Raw genomic sequence first — 20,979 nt, 5'->3', positions numbered from 1 at the left:
GATGGATAAAAGGTGCTGATGTCTGAGACTCCATCCTCAGATAAGTGAGCTCATCATCCACTGTCTGTAACTGAAGTCCCCCCCCCCTTCTCTCTCCTGCCTCTGAGCTGGTATGTACAGTGAAGTAAGGGGGACTCAGATGTAAGGGGTGTTCTGCAGACTCGGATGTAAGGGGGGCTCTTGGAACCCTGATTTAAGGGAGAATGCAGGGAACTCTGATGTAAGTGGGGGCTTTGGTGAGCAGAAAAAAAACAATATTTGTCATGTGCCACTCAAAGGTTTCAGGTTTGGTTTGAAGAAACGGTGGCAACCCTAGGATGGACAGAGATAGGCTTGGTAGCACAGAAAGTTTTTTTTGAGAAGGAAATGAAGGAAACATCAGACAAATACTGCACATTGCATAGATTTTATTGTGCAGATGTACAATTAAGACTGATATGTTTGAACAAAAACACAGGTTTTTTTTACCTGTTTTCTGAATAACAGTAAGACTAGAGTTCAGGTTTCATTTTTTTTAATTAGTCTTGCAGTAATCACTTATAAATCGACTGCAGATGGATATACACAGAGAGTCGGGTCAAAAGCTCCTATGGTCTATTTTGTTATTTTATCATTTAGCCGTAATGTTCTTATTTGCCTAATGCTTATGTAAGGGCATTTGCTGGGTTCCTCCGTCTTTACAATAGTAGGTCATTTTAACTGCATAGGGGCATGTGATGTAAACTCCAGCAGAGAATATACATACAGCTAGACAATTTATAGAGACACGGTACAGTCATTTTCCCAGTTCTTAATAATGTGCTTGATAAAAATAGAACAAGAGACCAAGTGTTAATTTTTTTGCTGCGGAGACCAGGTCTTACAGCCCGGTTATTAGTGGAGCGGGGTGGTTGTGCCAAATGGACTAGTATCAAGTAGTGTGAAATTTTCATCGGTAGTGAGTGAGCTTTATCCCCACTGCGTCTGCCCTGGTTGGTCACTTGCAACAGGCTTGTGAAGGGGAGGAAAGCCTTGAGATATATGACTACATTCATTAGCGGACTGTGACAGATCTGTGTGACATTGTGACATTTTATTCTTGGCTGGAGCTGCTAATTATCCATATTTATAATTGTGTGTGCCACTTTCAGAAATTACTCTGAATTTTAACAGCAGTTTAACCCTTTCATTTGACTCCAGGGTTTTTACTTTAGAGACTTGTGTGATGATGTGAATCCTGGCCAGATCTTTTTATCCAAAATGGATAGATTTTTACTACAGCCAACGGAGTTGAAAACAAAAAAATCTTATAAAGTCTGAATGTTGTTTGAGCATGTTTTGATAAAGCAATTTGATTGTCAGGGTAAATGATTTTAATATTTACTTGTAAACCTGAAATGCAAAGAGTGCAAATTCTACTTTTATTAGAGGTTTTAGTATCTTCTACTTTGCATTTATCTCTGTGGGTGTTTAATCTCATTATTACAATTTTGTATGCTATAGTTGGGTCATATTTGTATTGACCAAGCAAAAATATTCTCCTGCACTCGGGTGGTATGCAATGAAGGATAAGGGATCTTATATGGTCTTGATTTGCACCACTCAAGGACTTGCTGCCCTCAGGACCAAGGGTATCCAAAATGTACTGAAAGACAACAACAAAAAAAGAAGGGCGCACCAACCTCGTGCATTACCACTAAAAAAGGTTTAAATTTCCAAAGACGACATACATTATACTCACAAACGAGTGATGATCTAGCACACATATGTCAAACGCAAGGCCCGCGGGCCGAATCCGGCCCTCCAGACCATTTAATGTGGCCCTCGCATCTCTCCCAGAGCTGCAGTAGAAATCCACCGCTCTTTTGGGCCTCTCCAGACCCTGCACTTTCTGCTTCCCAGCTCTGCCCCCAGGGTCTTCCCAGCAGCGACACAAGGTAAGGGGGTGCACTTTGTTGGGAGGGTGGGGGGTACTCTTGACATCTGATGTAAGGGGGTTGGGATACTCTAGACATCTAGTATTACAGATCCAACCGGCCCTTTGAGGGCAATCATAATGCTGATGCGGCCCTCGATGAAGTTGAGTTTGACACCCCTGATCTAGCACATAAAAGACAATGGCACCATAGAGCAATTTTTGGCTCGGAGTAAGAGGGTCCTCCCTCGAAATGCATCAGCCCAGCCATATAGTTGCTGACACCAGCACGTCATCCAGTACAGGGGTTCCTTGGTCACCTTGGAGATGACCGGTTCCATTGTCTTTTATGTGCTATATCATCACTCGTTTGTGAGTATAATGTATGTCTCTTTGGATTACTAAACCTTTTTTAGTGGTAATGCACGAGGACGTACAATGGCCTTGATTGCACATTTTTATGGGACCGTATCTTGAGGGTCTTCGGTCTTAGGACGTGGCCCTATAGAAGTCTATGGGAAGCTACTGCACAGGCATAAACATTCAGCAGAGGCTATGGCTGTTGGATCAAAGTAAGTTTGTATTTAGGGATGAGGAGGGTATATCTGGGAGAGGAGCACAAAGGATACAGATTCATACAGCACAGTGTTGCTTTGTTTGTTTTGGGACTCTGAAGCAACAGGAGGCCATTTATTCCAATAAATGAGTTAAAGTCATGATGGCCTACCTTTCCTTCAATTTCAGGGTTTTCTTTGCAGCTTAATGCAAAGAGAACTCTGTGGGACACCGCAGGCTCCACATCCCGGCCTGTGTTTTATTAGTGACTTGTAAATCGTAGGCACAGTATGTGTGGAGGATAGTGGTATCTGCTGTCTGCTATAAATAGGCATTTTTGTACAGTGAACTTATGCTTTACACCACCTAGCAGTTTTGTATACACTATATGGCAAGAAATTTGTGAAAAATCTGACCATTACACCTATAAATATGTGACCCGCAACAAAAATTATGAGTGCAGCTCAAGGCTCCGCCAGGTCCTCTTGAATGACAATCCACTAGGAGTGCCGACAAGGACAGAACTCATTCCAGCTCAAAACATTCAGTAGGAAAAAGAAGTCCTAAATGTAGCACATCAGAGCAAAACCCTGTGAGGAGGTGTATAAAGCCTGAGCTCCAACCAGGCCATGTAGCTTGGTTGGAGTGGAGGGTTCAACTTGGTTGGAGCCCGGGCTGAGGCTGTCATACACAGGGCTTTGCTGTGATGTGCGACCTATGAATATGGTCACACACTTCCAAATTGTCATGATCTGGTGTTTCTAATGAAGGGTACTGTTAATACAACATATTCACTGTTACTGTAAAAATGACACTGGCAGGGAAGGGGTTAACTGTATTGGAGAGGGAGGGGTGGTGTGTGTCCCTAGGGGCGTGATTCTAACTGTGATTGGACATGGCTACTAGTGTAAAAACCGAGATCAACGGTCCTACATAGTAGAACCGTCTGATCTCCATTTTTACACAGGGGAGAATGACAGGCGGCTTGTTTACATAAGCCGCCTGCCTTTCTCCCTTCCCGGCGAACGATCGCAAGTGACCGGCGGACATCGGGTCCGCCGGTCACACGCACTGACTTGTTAGGGAACGAGCCGGGGCGGGCGCGCGCCTCAGCGGGCGCGCGCTCGCCCGCTATTGGCTCACAAGCCGGTGACAGGCTAGTGACGTACCGGTACGTCGCTTTGTCTGGCCGGGGCTGACCGCCGCAGTATATGTACTTGCGGCGGTCGGCAAGTGGTTAATGCTCATGGTTGTGGTATGGCATGTCCAACAAAGTCACCTGTGACCATATAGTGTATCTTTTGGGGTACTCTTTTGGTAAGGTTTCAGCCTCTTAAGGCCTACACACCAGCTGCAGGCATTACAAGTCCCACTATCTCTAAAAGGCTTGACATTGATTTAACACAATGAAGAATGACATTTCAGGGATGTTACCATTCTGGTATTGACCCTGCAGAGCTAAATTCTGGTATTGTAGAGTCAATTTTGGTAAATTCCTAGATATGCCAATGCACTAATGATTCACTCGCTATGTTATATATTTAATTTATTTTCACCTTTGATGATAATGGTAAACATGACAATTAGAGAGGGTGAATCTCCGTAACAGGAGCATAGACAGCAATAAAAATCTGACAGGTATTCTAATCCCTCTCCACTATCTCCAAAACTAAAAAATGTTTTGTCCTTAGTTAGTAATATCCTGCAGACAGATCTTTTTTCAACAACAGTTGTCCTGTTATACTGTTCAACCATAAAAACCATACTGCATGCAAAATCCTTAGATCACATTTAGGAAACCTAGTATGTGAGCATGACAATACTAAACTGTGTAATGCGGTAATCTTCCACCAAAAAAAATGAAAAGAAAATGTAGATGTATGCATTTAATGTTTATAGGCCCGTTTTAGCCTAGGATAAGACATACTTGAAGAAAGTAACGAAACATTAATTTTATCTTGTTTACGCAGAGACACATGACCACCTATCCTTACCGATGCACATTGGCAGACTTTAAAATTGAAAAGAAGATTGGTCGGGGGCAGTTCAGTGAGGTGTACAGAGCGAATTGTCACTTGGACAGGAAGCCGGTGGCTCTGAAGAAAGTCCAGGTAAGCAAGAGTACAAAACACGGCGTGAATAAAGCAATCTGTTTGGGAATCTCTTGCACAAGTTAAACAATATTAATATGTGGTTTCCAATCATCATAAACAATCATTATCACACAGCGATTTACCATGTTTAAAAATCTGTGTGTGATCAAGAGCTGGTCAGTGATTTATCTATGTATATACGGAATTAACCTTTTGTTTAATGTTTACCACATCTGTCCATCACCTGGGTCAGGGAGCAGGTCTTGGTGGGGCCTGGTCATTAAAAGATAGAAAGATGTCTGGCAAGTCATTATTAATTGTAATACATCTGTTGTCCTGTCCCGTACATGGACTCAACAGGCAGGTAGACCACCTTTTCTACATCTAGTTGCTAGTGTAGTAATACTCTCCCTCCCTTTTCGCCACAGAGAGGGGAACGATCATGCACTAACAAGTCCATTTTGATTGGTCAGTGAGGGATTACATAATTACCATGTACAGTACACTATATTACCAAAAGTATTGGGACACCTGCCTCTACAAGCTCATGAATTTTAATGGCATCCCAGTCTTAGTCCGTAGGGTTCAATATTGAGTTGGCCCACCCTTTGCAGCTATAATAGCTTCAACTCTTATGGGAAGGCTGTCCACAAGTTTTAGGAGTGTGTCTATGGGAATGTTTGACCATTCTTCCAGAAGCGCATTTGTGAGGTCAGGCACTGATGTTAGAGTGAATGCCTGGCTCACAGTCTCTGCTCTAATTCATCCCAAAGGTGTTCTATCGGGTTGAGGTCAGGACAGTGCAACCAGTCAATGTTTTACACCCCAAGCTCATCCATGTTTTTATGGACCTTGTTTTTTACACTGGTGTGCAGTCATGTTGGAACAGGAAGGGGCCATCTCCAAACTGTTCCCATAAAGTTGGGAGCATGATGCTTTAAAGTGGTTGTAAATCCACTTTAAAGACTTTTACCTATAGGTAAGCCTATATTAAGGCTTACCTATAGGTAAGCCTGGAATTAAGAGGCCAAGCTCAACCCCTGAAAAACAACCCCATGCCATAATCCCCCCTCCACCAAATGATTTGGACCAGTGCACAAAGCAAGGTTCATAACGACATGGATGAGCACATTTGGGGTGGAGTAAATTGACTGGCCTACACACAGTCCTGACCTCAACCTGATAGAACACCTTTGGGATGAATTAGAGCGGAGACTGTGAGCCAAGCCTTGCCCAAATGTCGCATGTGGGGATTTTTAAGTACCAATGTTTGTCGCCATTCCACGAGCGTGCAAAAAGTTGAAGCATGACGTGTTGGGTATCTATTTACTTGGCCTAGCACTATCTTTTACATTATAGAAAGAAAAATCGGGCTAACTTTACTGTTTTCCTTTTATTTATTAAAAATGTGTATTTTTTCCAAAAAATACGGCGTGATAGAAAATATTGCAACGATCCCCATTTTCTCTAGGGTCTTTGCTAAAATATATATAATTTTTGGGGGTTATAAGTAATTTTCTAGCAAAAAAATGATTTTAACTTGTAAACAACGAGTGTCAGAAAAAGGCCCGGTCCAGAAGTGGCTAAAAGAAAGGTTTTATATTTAGGATGGGTTCGTTACCACATAATGGATGGGTTCGTTACCACATAATTATTTGAAACAACCCAAAAGAATAGGCCCATACAGAAGAAGAATAATACTTACATGTCCGACAGGGAGTGGTTCAGCTACAGTGGCAGAATAATTTTCAGAATCTGATCTGACACTTCCAGTGTGCTGAATGGCTGCTCTCTCCCCTGCATGCTGTGATTTTTTACACTATGCTATGTCACTATATCCTATAGCAGTGATGGCGAACCTTGGCACCCCAGATGTTTTGGAACTACATGTCCCATGATGTTTAACTACACTGCAGAGTGCATGAGCATCATGGGAAATGTAGTTCCAAAACATCTGGGGTGCCAAGATTTGCCATCACTGTCCTATAGTGACAAAGTTACTGGCAAGTGGAACCACGGATCTCAGCAGGGAACCAGGAATCTGACACTCCTGAGTATGTGTTGGAAGCTGAAGGTTCCACAGATATTGTAGCTTTGGAAGAGAAGAGTAGGCATCACTGCCCGTTGAACAATTAACTATTATTGATCGTTTTCCGCATGGGCCTATTTTTTGGGGGTTTTTCTTGGTTGGCAAAGTTGATCATAATTGCCCCAAGGGTTTTGTTTTTCTTGACTTGGACCAAAACTGCAGGAGGTGTAAGAGGATGAATTTGATGGACAACTTTTTTTTATTCTCATCAATTATGTATGTTCAGAATATATATTTCAGCAAGTAATTTACTTGTGCCTAAGAAACCTTTTGCAGTGCACATTGTGCAGATCATTTCTGTAGGCATGCAGTCGCAAACGGCTTTATTTTTATTGTCAACAGGAAATGTAGTGGTCCTCATAGAAAGTAGGCAACAGGATCCTTATATTTCTAGCTATTTCACACCTCAGAAACCACAACATATTTCACCCAGTGCTGGCAAGTGTAATAACAGCTTATTCAGCTCCCGAGCCTTTACGTGTCAAAAGCTACAAAATGTAAAATGGTGTCACAGTTAAAACAAAACTACTGCGCTTTAGAGCAATACACTTTTTTTTTTAAAGCGGAGTTCCACCCAAAAGTGGAACTTCTGCTTTAAGTACCCATAACCCCCTGATGTGCCACATTTGGCATGCCATTTTTTTTAGGGGGGAGCGGGGACCTAGTTTTGACAGGTACCCCCTCTCACTTCCGCTCAGAGTGCCAGTTCTCCTCTTCCTCTCCCTCCCTGCAATCTTCTAGGACATGTCAGAGGTTCCAGAAGATTACTGGCCAATCAAGACATGCAGCGTGACTCGCGCATGTGCAGTGCACACCCGGCTGTGAGGCCGTAAGCTGTATATACTGTATATATATATATATATATATATATATATATATATATATATATATATATATATATATATATATATATATATATATATATATATATATGTGTGTGTGTTTGTGTTGGTGCAACTTTTGAATTTCCCTCCCAGTTCCGCTCCCATGCACCATTGCTGCTGCAGGGAACGGAACCAGGAAGTCATCAGAGCGACAGACGAGTGGCGGGGATCTCGGCTGGCGGTCACAGCAATGGGAGATCATCGCTGGATCGCCAGGAGAAGGTAAGGAACACGCACGCTCTGCACATCTACCCTGAGCGTGACTCGGGGATACCGATCCTAGCATGAGAAATCCACCCCGAGTCTGGGTTACCGCTAAGGGAGTTAATGACTGGGCCATTTTTTGCGATTCGGCACTGCGTTACTTTAACGGACAATTGCGCGGTAGTGCGGTAGTGCGAAGCTGTACCTAAATAAAATTTGATCACCTTTACAAATTTTTTTATTTGCTCTATAAACAAAAAAAGAGCGACACTTCTGAAAAAAGCAATATTTTTTTACTTTCTGCTATAAAACATTCCCAAAAAAAAAAAATCTATTTTTTTATCCTTTTAGGCTAATTTGTATTCTGCTACATATTTTTGGTAAAAAAAAAAAAATCCAAATAAGTGTATTTTGATTGGTTTGCACAAAAGTTATCACATCTACAAACTAGGGTTTATGTCATTTATGTCATATGATTTATGTCATTTTTACCTTTATTACTAGTAATGGCGGTGATCTGCGATTTTTAGCGGGACTGCAACATTGCGGCAGAAAGATCGGACCCCTAACTGACATTGACACTTTTGGGGGGACCAGTGACATTACTACAGTAATCAGTGCTAAAAATATGCAATGTTACTGTAATAATGATACTGGCAGGGAAGGGGTTAACCTAGGGGTGATCAACGGGTTAAGTGTGAGCCTAGGGGAGTGTTTTCTAACTGTATGGGGGAGGGACTTGTGAAATGATCACAGAGACCTGTGATCCTATATAGAAGGATCACAGGCGCTCTGTGATCATTTCAGAGAGAAGAACGGTCAGCTGCGATTACAACAGCTGACCGTCCTCTCTCAGCGGGGAACGATTGCAGCTGCCTGGCGCCAATTGGTGCTGTCTGGTCTCGTGGATCGGCATCCCCGTTGCCCCCAGGACTGCTCAGGTACAGGTACGGCGACTCGCGCAGCCAGGCCAGCCTGCCACAGTATATATGCGGCGAGTGATCGGCAAGCGGTAAATAAACACAGAAAAGGCTGGAACAACACTAAGTTTATAAACAAATATTTTATATCTTTTTTTATTTGTATAAACATTTTATATAGAGTAATGCTATCATGCTGCAAAGTTTGCAGTGCATGCTGGACTGTATATTACGTGAGTCCAGCACTGGATATGTACATGGGGGGGCGGGGGGGAGTGAACCCCTTTCTTATGGCCCATACACATTAGAAAATCGTGCAATAATTTTTATCCAAAGAACTTTCGTACAATTTTTGTATAATGAGTACACAACTTTCTACAGTCGATTTCGACCCGCTAAACAAAAATTCCCGAAGGGACAAGCTCCAAAATGTTTCTCGTACGGGAACAGAACGAATGATTTTCGCTTAATGTGTACCGTTTTTCGTAAAAATAAAAACTTAAAAATAGTTGCTCAGACACTCGGTAGTTTAAGGGGAAGATGGAGAGAGGGTCTTATAACGTAGTATGTTTAAACGATGTTTATTCACGATAAAAAGTAGAATACAAACTCACATTTTAGTAGACAAGTATAAGCGTGTAAACAAAATGCAGTAAACCAGAAGGGACGCCGTGGTGACGTCACTTCCTGGTCTACGGCCGAGACCGGAAGTCGCTGAGATTACACTGGAACCGCATCGGTGGCTGCATTCTGTTTACACGCTTATACTTGTCTACTAAAATGTGAGTTTGTATTCTACTTTTTATCGTGAATAAACATTGTTTAAACATACTACATTATAAGACCCTCTCTCCATCTTCCCCTTAAACTACCGAGTGTCTGAGCAACTATTTTTAAGTGACATCCTAGACCAGCTTATGGGACCAGCACCTTGATACTTATATCGTTTGTGGAGGTATCACCTGTTCCTGGGAAAGTGTTCTTGCTCCCCAAAGGTCTCCAGGTTGACACGGGATACCTGACATGCCTGTATTAAAGATAAGTGAGGTGAGCGGCCATTGCATCTGTTTTAAGGATTTTTTGCTCACTTACACTGGCACCGGGATCACTAGAAATCGCCTACTATTTGTTCCACTGATTATGAACTTTTCATTTAAGATTTGGAGATCTACACTGGACTTTCACGTATTAATTTGGATCACGTTCTGATTATTTCTTACCATATGTGATTATTGTTACCTTTCTTTTTATATCTCTGAAATTCTTTCAGAGTGGTTCACTCTTTATAGGGTATTTTATACTCTTTACTAATGTTCATCGCACTTTTCTGAATCACTTTCTCACTATAATTGGAAGTTCAGTTTCGGTTCACTTTTCATAGGACACATTTATTTATTTCTTCATTTATACTGGAGCCTGTGACCAGTTCTTTTATTCATAGAATTTGTGCAACTCGCTCCTTTTTTGTCACAGGGCGGTTTTACCTTTGCACTCTTTATATTGCCAGCGGTTCACCCTTCATAGGGCACTTCTTAACGTTGTTTAATATTAATTGTTTCAGTCCGAGCTTTTGATCAGTTCTGGGTCTATAGAACTTATACAATTGCTCATTATCTGCACACTACATTTTTTAATATCACCCTTCAGAGCACGGATCGCATGTTTTTTAAGTCTTTGAATTTTATTTACATTTATTTAGCACTGTGGCACATTTACCTCTGTATTTGCACTTTATGCCTTTCACTCATACTGATGCATTTAATGGATTGTTGAGCTGTTGAAGATTACCCTCCATATTGTAGCTCTATATTTGTCTACTGTTTACAGTAATGTATGGTTCACCAATTTAATGAGGTTTTCAGCGCTGGTTACTCCTTTATATTAAACAACAAAAAAAGCCTTTGTTGTATGAGAATTTTTGTACAAATTCTTTCATCGGTTCCGATTTGCTGTGAAACAAGGAGAAAAATTGGACGATCGTTCACCCGATTTTCTTATAGTGTTTACTCCACTTTAGAGGCATTCAGCTAACAAATAATTTGTGTGCGTATCCTCAATTCTGTAATTCAGACATGTACTTTCTGTACAGGTTTACAGTAATCCAGCTAGAACATTGGAGTACACAACTTACCCTCACCACCTGGTGGCTAAAAGGGGTAAATACAGTATATGTATACGCAATAATTCCTATTTACCCAGCTAAAAATAAATAAAATAATAATAATAATAATAAAATAAAGAAATAAAAAAAAATACAATTTTACCCTTCAACACAATAACTGAATAAAGAAAATATATGGAAAAGCACTGTACATGGCCTTTAATTTGGAATGTAATGCACGTTCATTACCCTTTAACAAGAAAGCTTTTTTGAAAATTCTATTTGATGATAGTTTGAGAAAAGTACTGTTTCCATTCTAGACTAATCCTATCAACAAGTATGTCAAAAGGGGGCTATAACAGTTTAAGACTTTTTTTTTTTTTTATTAGTACAGTTTAGATTTGTTGGTAGTATACACAGTATCTCACAAAAGTGAGTACACCCTCCAAATTTTTGTAAATATATTATTATATCTTTTCATGTGACAACACTGAAGAAATGACACTTTGCTACAATGTAAAGTAGTGAGTGTACGACTTGTATAAGAGTGTAAATTTTCTGTCCCCTCAAAATAACTCAACACACAGCCATGAAAGTCTGAACCGCTGGCAACAAAATTGGGTACACCCCTAAGTGAAAATGTCCAAATTAGGTCCAATTAGCCATTTTCCCTCCCCGGTGTCATGTGACTCGTTAGTGTTACAAGGTCTTAGGTGTGAATAGGGAGCAGGTGTGTTAAATTTGGTGTTATTGCTCTCACTCTCTCATACTGGTCACTGGAAGTTCAACATGGAACTTCATGGCAAAGAACTCTCTGAGGATCTGAAAAAAAGAATTGTTTATTTACATAAAGATGGCCTAGGCTATAAGAAGATTGCCAAGACCCTGAAACCAAGCTGCAGCATGGTGGCTAAGACCATACAGCAGATTACCAGGACAGGCTTCACCGAAGCAATTGAGTGCATGTGCTCAGCGTCATATCCAGAGATTGTCTTTGGGAAATAGATGTATGAGTGCTGCCAGCATTGCTTCAGAGGTTGAAGAGGTGGGGGTCAGTCTGTCAGTGCTCTGACTATATGCCGCACACTGCATCAAATTGGTCTGCATTGGTCGTCCCAGAAGGAAGCCTCTTCTAAAGATAATTCACAAGAAAGCAGACTAAGGACATGGATTACTGGAACCATATCATGTGGTCTAAAGACACATAGATAAACGTATTTGGTGCAGATGGTGTCAAGCGTGTATGGTGGCAACCAGGTGAGAAGTACAAAGTGTGTCTTGCCTACAGTCAAGCATGGTGGGGGGAGTGTCATGGTCTGGGGCTGCATAAGTGCTGCCGGCACTGGGAAGCTACAGTTCATTGAGGGAACCGTGAATGCCAACATGTACTGTGACATACTGAAATTACTGAAATAGAGCATGATCCCCTCCCTTCGGAGACTGGGCCGCAGGACAGCATTCTAACATGATAATGACCCCAAACACATCTCCAAGACGACCACTGCCTTGCTAAAGAAGCTGAGGGTAAAGGTCTAAACCCTATTGAGCATCTGTAGGACATCCTCAAACGGAAGGTGGAGAAGCGTAAGGTCTCCAACATCCACCAGCTCCGTGATGTCGTCATGGAGGAGTGGAAGAGGACTCCAGTGGCAACCTGTGAAGCTCTGGTGAACTCCATGCCCAGGAGGGTTAAGGCAGTGCTGGAAAATAATGGTGGTCACACAAAATATTGTCACTTTGGGCCCAGTTTGGACATTTTAACTTAGGGGTGTACTCACTTCTGTTGCCTGGGGTTCAGACATTATTGGCTGTGTGTTAAGTTATTTTGAGGGGACAGCAAACTCACTACTTTACATTGTAGCAAAGTGTCATTTCTTCAGTGTTGTCACATGAAAATATGTAATAAAATATTTATAAAAATATGAGGGGTGTACTTACTTTTGTGAGATACTGTATAACAATGTTTGCTTTACAAATGGACATTTATTAGGTGACAAAAGATTCCCAAAGCAGGGAGAGTTTTAGGCCAGTTACACACGGACATATGAATTTACTGATGTTTATACTCAGGATTATTGACAGAAAGATCCGGAGTAAAAGACCACAAGCATAAAAGGCTTGTAAGTGTCTACAAGGGTAAAATTCTTCTTCATTACCAGCACTATATATGTGTATATACACACACGTAAACATGCGCATAGACAAGTAAACATGCGTATGCAAATGGCTGCACTTGCACGTAAAAGTTTCTATTTTTGTTTTACAGCTTTGTACTTATTGCTCTATTACTGAGCTTTACACAGCTATATGTGATTTCATGACAAAAATGCATCTATATCCAGATCAGTAAAAAAAGTGGCATTTTTTTACTCCCGTGTGCAAGAGGCCTTACTATGGCAGCACACAGAAGAAGTTTTGAAGAAGAAGAAGAAACCTTGGTGGAAGCTCTAGGGAGAAGAGAGGGGAATTCATTTTTCTGACTCATTCACTTGTGTGTGTAAATTTCACCTTGAGCTACTGAGCTGTGTAAACAACTGGAAGGAGGTGAAGGGAAACATGCTTAACCACTTGCCTACCGGGCACTTTCACCCCCTTCCTGCCCAGGCCAATTTTTAGCTTTCAGCGCTCTCACGCTTTGAATGACAATTGCGCGGTCATGCTACACTGTACCCATATGAAATTTTTATCATTTTTTTCACACAAATAGAGCTTTCTTTTGGTGGTATTTAATCACCTCTGGGTTTTTTATTTCTTACAAAAAAAAAAAAGAAAAAATACAGAAAATTTTGAAAAAAAAAAAGTTTTATTTTCTGCGAGTAAATTTTGAAAATAAATACATTTTTCTCCTTCACTGATGTGCGCTGATGAGGCGGCACTGATGGGCACTGATAGGCTGCACTGATGGGCACTGATAAGGTGGCACTTATGGGCACTGATGAGGTGGCACTTATGGGCACTGATGAGGTGGCACTGATGAGGAGGTACTAATATGCCGCACTGATGAGCACTGATAGGTGGCACTGATAGGTGGCACTGCTGGGCACTGAGAGGTGGCACTGAGAGGCGGCACTGATGAGCACTGATGGGCAGCACCATCAGTGCCCATACTCAGTGCCCATAGTGCTGCTAGTCAGTGCCCATCAGTGCCTAGATGAGCAGGCACTGATGGGCACTGACTGGCAGCCCTATGGGCACTGATTGTGGGCACTGATGGCGGGCACTTATTGTATTTTATTTACCTTGTGTAATCGGGGCACTGGTGATCAGTGCCCTGATTACATTTTTCTGTGTCCCCTAACTGCTGATCGGCTCTGCTCTTCATCACACACAGTCTCTGTGTGAGGAAGGAGAGCTGGCGATGAGAGATGATCTCACATTTGAGATCATCTCTCATTGCATGGTCCGATCACGTGGTAAATGGCCGCTGTGATTGGCCATTCACCACGATCTGTGATTGGCTGTGTCCAAGGGACACGGCCGACACAGATTTTCTCTGATGCGCGCTCCCGGAAATTAGAGCCCGCGCTGTAGCCATCTTTCGGCTATAGCGCGGGCGGGAAGAAGTTAAAAAAGCATAAGGTTTCTCATATGCAATCTTTTATATTTACCTGAATAAAAAAAAATAACCTATTTTCCACAGTTCCCTATTTTGACTCTTAGCCATAATAAATGCATAAAGCAAAGGATTAAAACATGTAAAACCCCACTATACTATATATTCTCTATGTCACAAGGAATCTATGAATAAGCAGTAAGAATGGGGCTCTAATATAACCATACAGAGCTAACAAACTGGACTGTTAGCAGCTCTTCCTGGTGACCTCGGTCCATCTGCTAATCCTATATGAGGAGTTTACAAGCTGTTTTCACTTCTTGGTAGTGGATGTAAAATTTCAGTCACATTTACCAGGAGTCTGCAGATTGCTTTTAAGCCGGCGCTCCCATTACCTTTTAATAAAGTAGGTGTTCTGAAGTGTTAGAATGTTTTAAAATGGATCCATGGTGGTTTTATAAAGTGTGGATGGTTTTACAGAAAGCCAATGAGGCAGAAAACGAGCTATTACTGTAGTAAGAGATTATTATTGGAAGAAGTGACAAAAACATGGACAACTGTGCAATTTCAAACCTGGTTACTTTGCATTTACCGTAATATTGTTCATCACTTTGCTAGATAAACTCTAGACATTCGTATTTAGAAATTAGGGATAGACCGATATGTTTTTTTCAGGACCGATACCGATATTTTGGTCACAATGTATCGGTATCAGCCGATATGGGCCGATATTTTGTACGTTTAAAGTTTTGAAAAATAAAGAATTTTTGACACAAATCTGGTACTGGACATGTTAATTTTTGTTTAATGCTTAATGGCTGGCTTGCTGGCAACCTGTGGTGGATGGCTGGCTGGCACCCTGTGGTGGGTGGCTGGCTGGCACCCTGTGGTGGGTGGCTGGCTGGCACCCTGTGGTGGGTGGCTGGCTGGCTGGCACCCTGTCCTGGGTGGCTGGCTGGCACCCTATGGTGGATGGCTGGCTGGCACTCTGTGGTGGGTGGCTGGCACGCTGGCTGTCTGGCACCCTGTGGTGGGTGGCTGTCTGGCACCCTGCTGTGGGTGGCTGGCTGGCTGGCACCCTGTGGTAGGTGGGTGGCTGGCACAGGGCCTGTGGGTGGCTGGCTGGTACAGTGCCTGTGGCTGGCTGGCTTGTACAGTGCCTGTGGCTGTCTGGCACCCTGTCTGTGGGTGGTTGGCTGTCTGGCACCCTGTGGTGGGTGGCTGGCTGTCTGGCACCCTGCTGTGGGTGGCTGGCTGGCTGGCACCCTGTGGTAGGTGGGTGGCTGGCACAGGGCCTGTGGGTGGCTGGCTAGTACAGTGCATGTGGCTGTCTGGCTTGTACAGTGCCTGTGGCTGTCTGGCACCCTGTCTGTTGGTGGTTGGCTGTCTGACACCCTATGGTGGGTGGCTGGCACAGGGGCTGTGGATGGGTGGCTGGTACAGGCCCTGTGGGTGGCTGGCTGGCTGTCGCCTGACAAGTCGCGCTAGTGTGGATCGAGTCTTAATTAAAGCCAACTAGGTGATGGATTCATTTCAGCTGGTCATGGCTGTGCAAACAAACAGATGGGAGGATATTTATCCTCAAGCAAATCACCTCCGCTAACAGCGATGCACATGTGGTCATTTCCTTCCTTTGGTCCATAAGTTATGCCTTGGACTGCTGGAGGCACTAATGGCTGGAAACATCTTTAAAATAGTAAGCATTGCTGAATATTGTTAGTAATAAATCTTTTTGTCTGTGGTGGATTCTGTTTATAAATTCCTTGTGCGCAATATGAAGGAATTAATGAAATATATATTTAATGTGATTATAAATGTAAATTTAAAAAAAAAAAAGATAAAAAAAATAACAAACATGTCTATATTTACATGCTCTGTGCAAAGGAATTGCACAGAGCAACCGTGAACCTCTTTTTGGGTCCCCCACTGGTGCTCCTGACCCTTCCTCTCTGCCCAGTGCCCCCATGGGAAGCTGCTTCCCATGGGGGCACTTGTTTATGCTCATATCCAAGCCCTATTGCTGCGTTCATTGACTCAGCCCCCCCGCTCCCTCGTCACTGGCTTTGGTTGACAGCACTGGGAGCCCCAGCAAAGCCATCGAGACCAGGAAGAGAAGAGCTGCAGACTTGCATGGCGCTGAATCAAATGAGTGCTCAGGTAATTAAAAAGGGGGGGGGGGTGAGGGGGGTATGCTGACACCTAAAATAATTTTACCTTAAAGTGGTAGTAAACTTCGATACTTCCTGAGGGGAGAGAAGAGCTGCAGATGTGCACGGCGCTGGATCAAATGGGGGCTCAGGTAATTAAAAGGGGGGGATGCTGACACCTAAAATAATTTTACCTTAACCACTTGCCGACCGCCGCAAGTACATATACTGTGGCGGTCAGCCCCATGCAGGCAAAGTGGCTCCTGCCCCCGCTCATTCACGGACACCCCCACGTGTGTGCCCAGCGGACCCGATGTCCACCGGTCACTCGCAATCATCCGTTACAGAGGGAGAAAGGCAGAAGGCTAATGTAAACAAAGTGGCCTGTCATTCTCCCCTATGTAAGAACAGAGATCATACGGTCCTGCTATGTAGGACCGTATATCTCTGTTGTTAGACAACAAGCCACATCCCATAACAGTTAGAAACACGCCCCTAGGGACACACTTAACCCCTCCTTCTCCAATAAAGTTAACCCCTTCCCAGCCAGTGGCATTTTTACAGTAACAGTGCATATGTATAGCACTGATTACTGTAGTAATGTCACTGGTACCCCCAAAAGTGTAAAAAATGTCAGTCAAGGGTCCGATCTGTCCGCCGCAATGTCGCAGTCCCGCAAAAAGAAAAAAATCGCAGATCGCCGCCATTACTCGTTTAAAAAAAAAAACAATGAAAACGACAAAAATCTTTCCCTTAGTTAGTAAACGCAATAACTTTTGCGCAAACCAAAATACGCTTATTGCAATTTTTTTACCAGACGTATGTAGCAGAAAACAAATTGGCCTAAAATGTTAAAAAATTTTGATTTTTACATTTTTTTAGGGGGGAATTTCATATAAAAAAATAAGAAAAATATTGTTGTTATTTTTGCAAAATTGTCGCTCTTTTTTTGTTTATAGCGCATGATCAAAAAATCGCACAGGTGATAAAATACCATCAAAAGAAAGCTCTGTTTGTGGGAACAAAAGGACTTCAATTTAATTTGGGTACAGCGTCGCACAACCGCGCAATTGTCCGTTAAAGTCACGCAGTGCCAAATCGCAAAATAGGGCCTGGTCAGGAAGGGGATAAAATCTTCCGGGGCTTAAGTGGTTAAAGTGGTAGTAAATTTCGATACTTTGTTCCTAAACTTAACAAGATGGGGTTACTACCACTTTAATGCAAGGAATGCATTAAGGTGAAAAATATTTAGGCTTTTCAGCCACTTTAAGCTCTAGATTGACACTGTAGGTTGGACTTCAGTGGTGAGATTTCCCACAGTATTAGGGGTTTTTTGCATCTTCCCACAAGACTACATCATAACTGTCAACTCTCTGGATTTATAGTGAAACTATGTTTACACTGGAGTCCCCAAGACACAAAACAGGCCATCCATTGATTCTGCTTATCAAAACCAGTAACAATCTGATTGGCTGCTTTGGCCAATAAAAGTGTTTCTCACCTCAAAAAGTAAAGCCTTGTGGAGCCATATAAGGAAACATTTGTGACAAAATGTAGTATTAAAAACACATATGGTCTAACAAAGGGGCTTTGAAATCATTGGGCCCACTGTGCATGTGTTTTTAAGTTTGATAGTATATTTGTATATAAACTGATTAATCAATTTGTATCAATGTCTTTAATGCTATTTACATACACAGTGTGAGCACATTTGATTCCAAACTGTTAGAGTCGGTTCACACTGGGGCGGCACAACTCTGTACTACTTCGGGGGCGACTTGTGCATTCCCATGCACCACAACTTCGGAGCGACTTGCATGAACTTCACATAATGGAAGTCTACGCAATTCGCTCCGAGGTCGCCCCGAAGTAGTACAGGACCCTTTTTCTAAGGCGGAGCCACTTGTGTCACTCCTATTAGAACGGGTCCTGTAGCAGTCAATGGACCGCAACTTGTCAGGCTGACAAGTCGCGCTAGTGTGAATCGAGACTTAATGTACCTTACAGGGAGTACAAGCAAGATAGGGACTGTAGGTTTGTTCTTAAGTCGACTTTGTAAGTCGGGACAGGTACATTTTTTAAGTTTAGCCCCAGCCAAAAGAATCATTTTTACGTTTTTTGGATAGCATAGGGAAGGGTTACCACCACTGTAATGTTTGTTTTGCTGTCTGTGCCCCTGTTCAGAAGATTTCACCTCACTTTCTGTCCCTATGACAATTGGATTTTGAAAATTTTGGGTTGTTGTGGAAACAAGGATTAGTGATAAAGCTTCAGTGGGGACACCTTTTTCCCATGAGAACTCTTACAGGCGTGAATTTCCCTTCCTAGGGGTAGATTTCTCCTCACGTCCTGTTGTCTCACTCCGATTGTATGTAGGAGTCATTTGTATGTCAGATGTTTGTAACCCAGGGACCACCTGAATATTTATGAACATTATAAGCTGATGAAATAGCCCCAGGAGTGCTTTTAATATATGCTCTGAATACAATTGATAATTGATAAAAACATGTTATGTTATCTTTTACAGGTATTTGAAATGATGGATGCCAAGGCAAGACAAGATTGTATCAAGGAAATCGATCTTCTGAAGGTAAGGTGTGCTGCTATGATTTGAGTTGAAATTGATAGCATCTGGCATCAATCACCCAATGTTATGGGAATCCAAACATAGTTTCCACTTTTCGCAAGGAACCCCTCGCTTGCTATTGAATGTGGACTAGCATGAGCCACCTTGCTTCTAACCACCTATTTTCATTGGATTTTTAGGTTGTAGTTTCATCGGGGTTGATTTACTAAAACTGGAGATTGCAAAATCTGATGCAGTTCTGCATAGAAACCAATCAGCTTTCAGGTATTTTTTGGCAAAGCACAATTGAACAAGCTGAAGTTAGAAGCCGAGTGGCTACCATGCACACCGGCACCAGATTTTGCACTGTCCAGTTTTTTATTAAATCAACTTTATGTAGAAAACGGGGAAGGCTGCCTATTTGCTCTTGTGGCTGTGGAGTTACATTTTTTAAAGCCAGTGAAGGGGTAAAACCTTGTGCTTTATAAATGTTCCAGCATATATCCTAATTGGAAAGAAAGTTCATACCACTGCTTATATATATGGCAAGGTTTCCAGATGTGGGTCTGCCATTAGTACCGGAATCCTCTCCAGCCCATGTGAGCTGAGTCCCCAGGTGTGACAATTGAGACAGTGGCAACTCCGGCATCTTTGTTTGTGGTTTTGATTATAAATTAAGGGGGTGGGAGAAGGGAATGAGTGGGATACTCCTCTCGGCTTGAACTAATTACAATTGTGACTTTGATCCTGGAAAAATGCCCGTTGGCGCTTCCTTGACGCTAGCCAACGCTCACTGACTCTGAGAACACTCTGTAAAACAGAGGAAGTGTTGAATCCCCAACCTATAGTCCAGTAGATCCAAGACTTGGATGTGTAATCTTTGAATACTTTTACCCCGCCTGGTATATTATTTATTTATGGACCTGACTAAAATAGCAAGCATGGACACATAGGTTAACACTATTTGCTTCTAAAAGCAGAAAAAATGCTCAAAAGCTGCTGCTAGGAGGGTTTTTTTAAGCTAACCTTAAGCTGGAGCCTAGAATTATAGAAACCTTCAATGTCCTTTTCTTCAGTCCCGGATTTTTTTGCCCGCTGTATGCATAACATTCTAAGTCAGGGGTGGGCAATTCATGTTCTAAAGGGGCCACATGAGAAACTGCGACAGTTGTGGAGGGCCGAACTTAATTCTGCTGAATATTATTTTGGATCTGGGATGGTCTGTGAGTACGTAAACAGATAGCATCAGGTGTTCGTTGTCTAAGAATATTAGGTACGAAAAACTGTAGGTAATGAAATAGGTCGCTTTCAGATGGGCAGTCAGAGGTGATAAAAATGGGTGGCTGAGTCATGGTTATACCACCACCACCCCAACCCCCTGGGTGCCCACCTGAACTGTAAACTTACAGCTGGACGGGGCTGTTCACATACCGCAGTCACAGCATTTTTAAGTAGGAGTTCCAAGTTTGACAAGCGGCACGACTTGTCAAACTCACCCAATAAGTTCAATGGGGCCACACCACAACTGCATGCAATGCACACAATTGCGGCATTATAGGGATAAATCAGGTGGTGAGGAGGCAATATAATACCTCCGCACTGCCTATCAAATGCCCTCTGAAAAGCACTGTGGCTGCAGATCCTGACCTGAAGTGAAGAACATGTTCATGGCTCCTGAGGTTTGCAGCATGCAAGCGCTAACACAAGAAGAACTTGGCCAGGTAGCAGAGTGGCCGAAGAACATTGGGATGTCTCCTAGGCAGCATTCTCCCACCAGAACTGAGCTTCACCTCTCTATCAAACAGCTCCTCAGGCTCTCACCTAGTTCTTGCAGCTCTGCACATGGACATCTATCAGAGCTTGTCAACTTCCTCAGGGGAGGAAGAAGGCAGGCTTAGAGAGGCATGCTGACAGTGGAGGCATCAAGGGCCAGGACAGTCAAAAGGCAGGTTGTGGTCCTGGGGCCGTAGTTT

The 20,979-nt window shown here is 42.6% G+C and overlaps 1 protein-coding gene across 3 annotated transcripts in view; it reads left to right on the top strand.

Moving 5' to 3' along the window:
* Positions 1 to 20,979, top strand: part of NEK6 (NIMA related kinase 6) — a 404,599-nt gene that overhangs the window by 263,434 nt on the left and 120,186 nt on the right. For all 3 annotated transcript variants that reach the window (XM_082263334.1, XM_082263332.1, XM_082263333.1), the window contains 2 exons: positions 4,420 to 4,560; positions 18,968 to 19,030. In XM_082263334.1, the coding sequence (XP_082119460.1) occupies positions 4,420 to 4,560; positions 18,968 to 19,030 (204 nt within the window). The remainder of the gene's footprint in view (positions 1 to 4,419; positions 4,561 to 18,967; positions 19,031 to 20,979) is intronic.

Source organism: Pelophylax lessonae (assembly GCF_965119305.1).
Source record: "Pelophylax lessonae genome assembly, chromosome: 7".
NCBI classification, from domain to species: Eukaryota; Metazoa; Chordata; class Amphibia; order Anura; family Ranidae; genus Pelophylax; species Pelophylax lessonae.
Note: the sequence above shows the minus strand (reverse complement) of the source record. Positions and strands in the feature narration are given on the sequence as shown.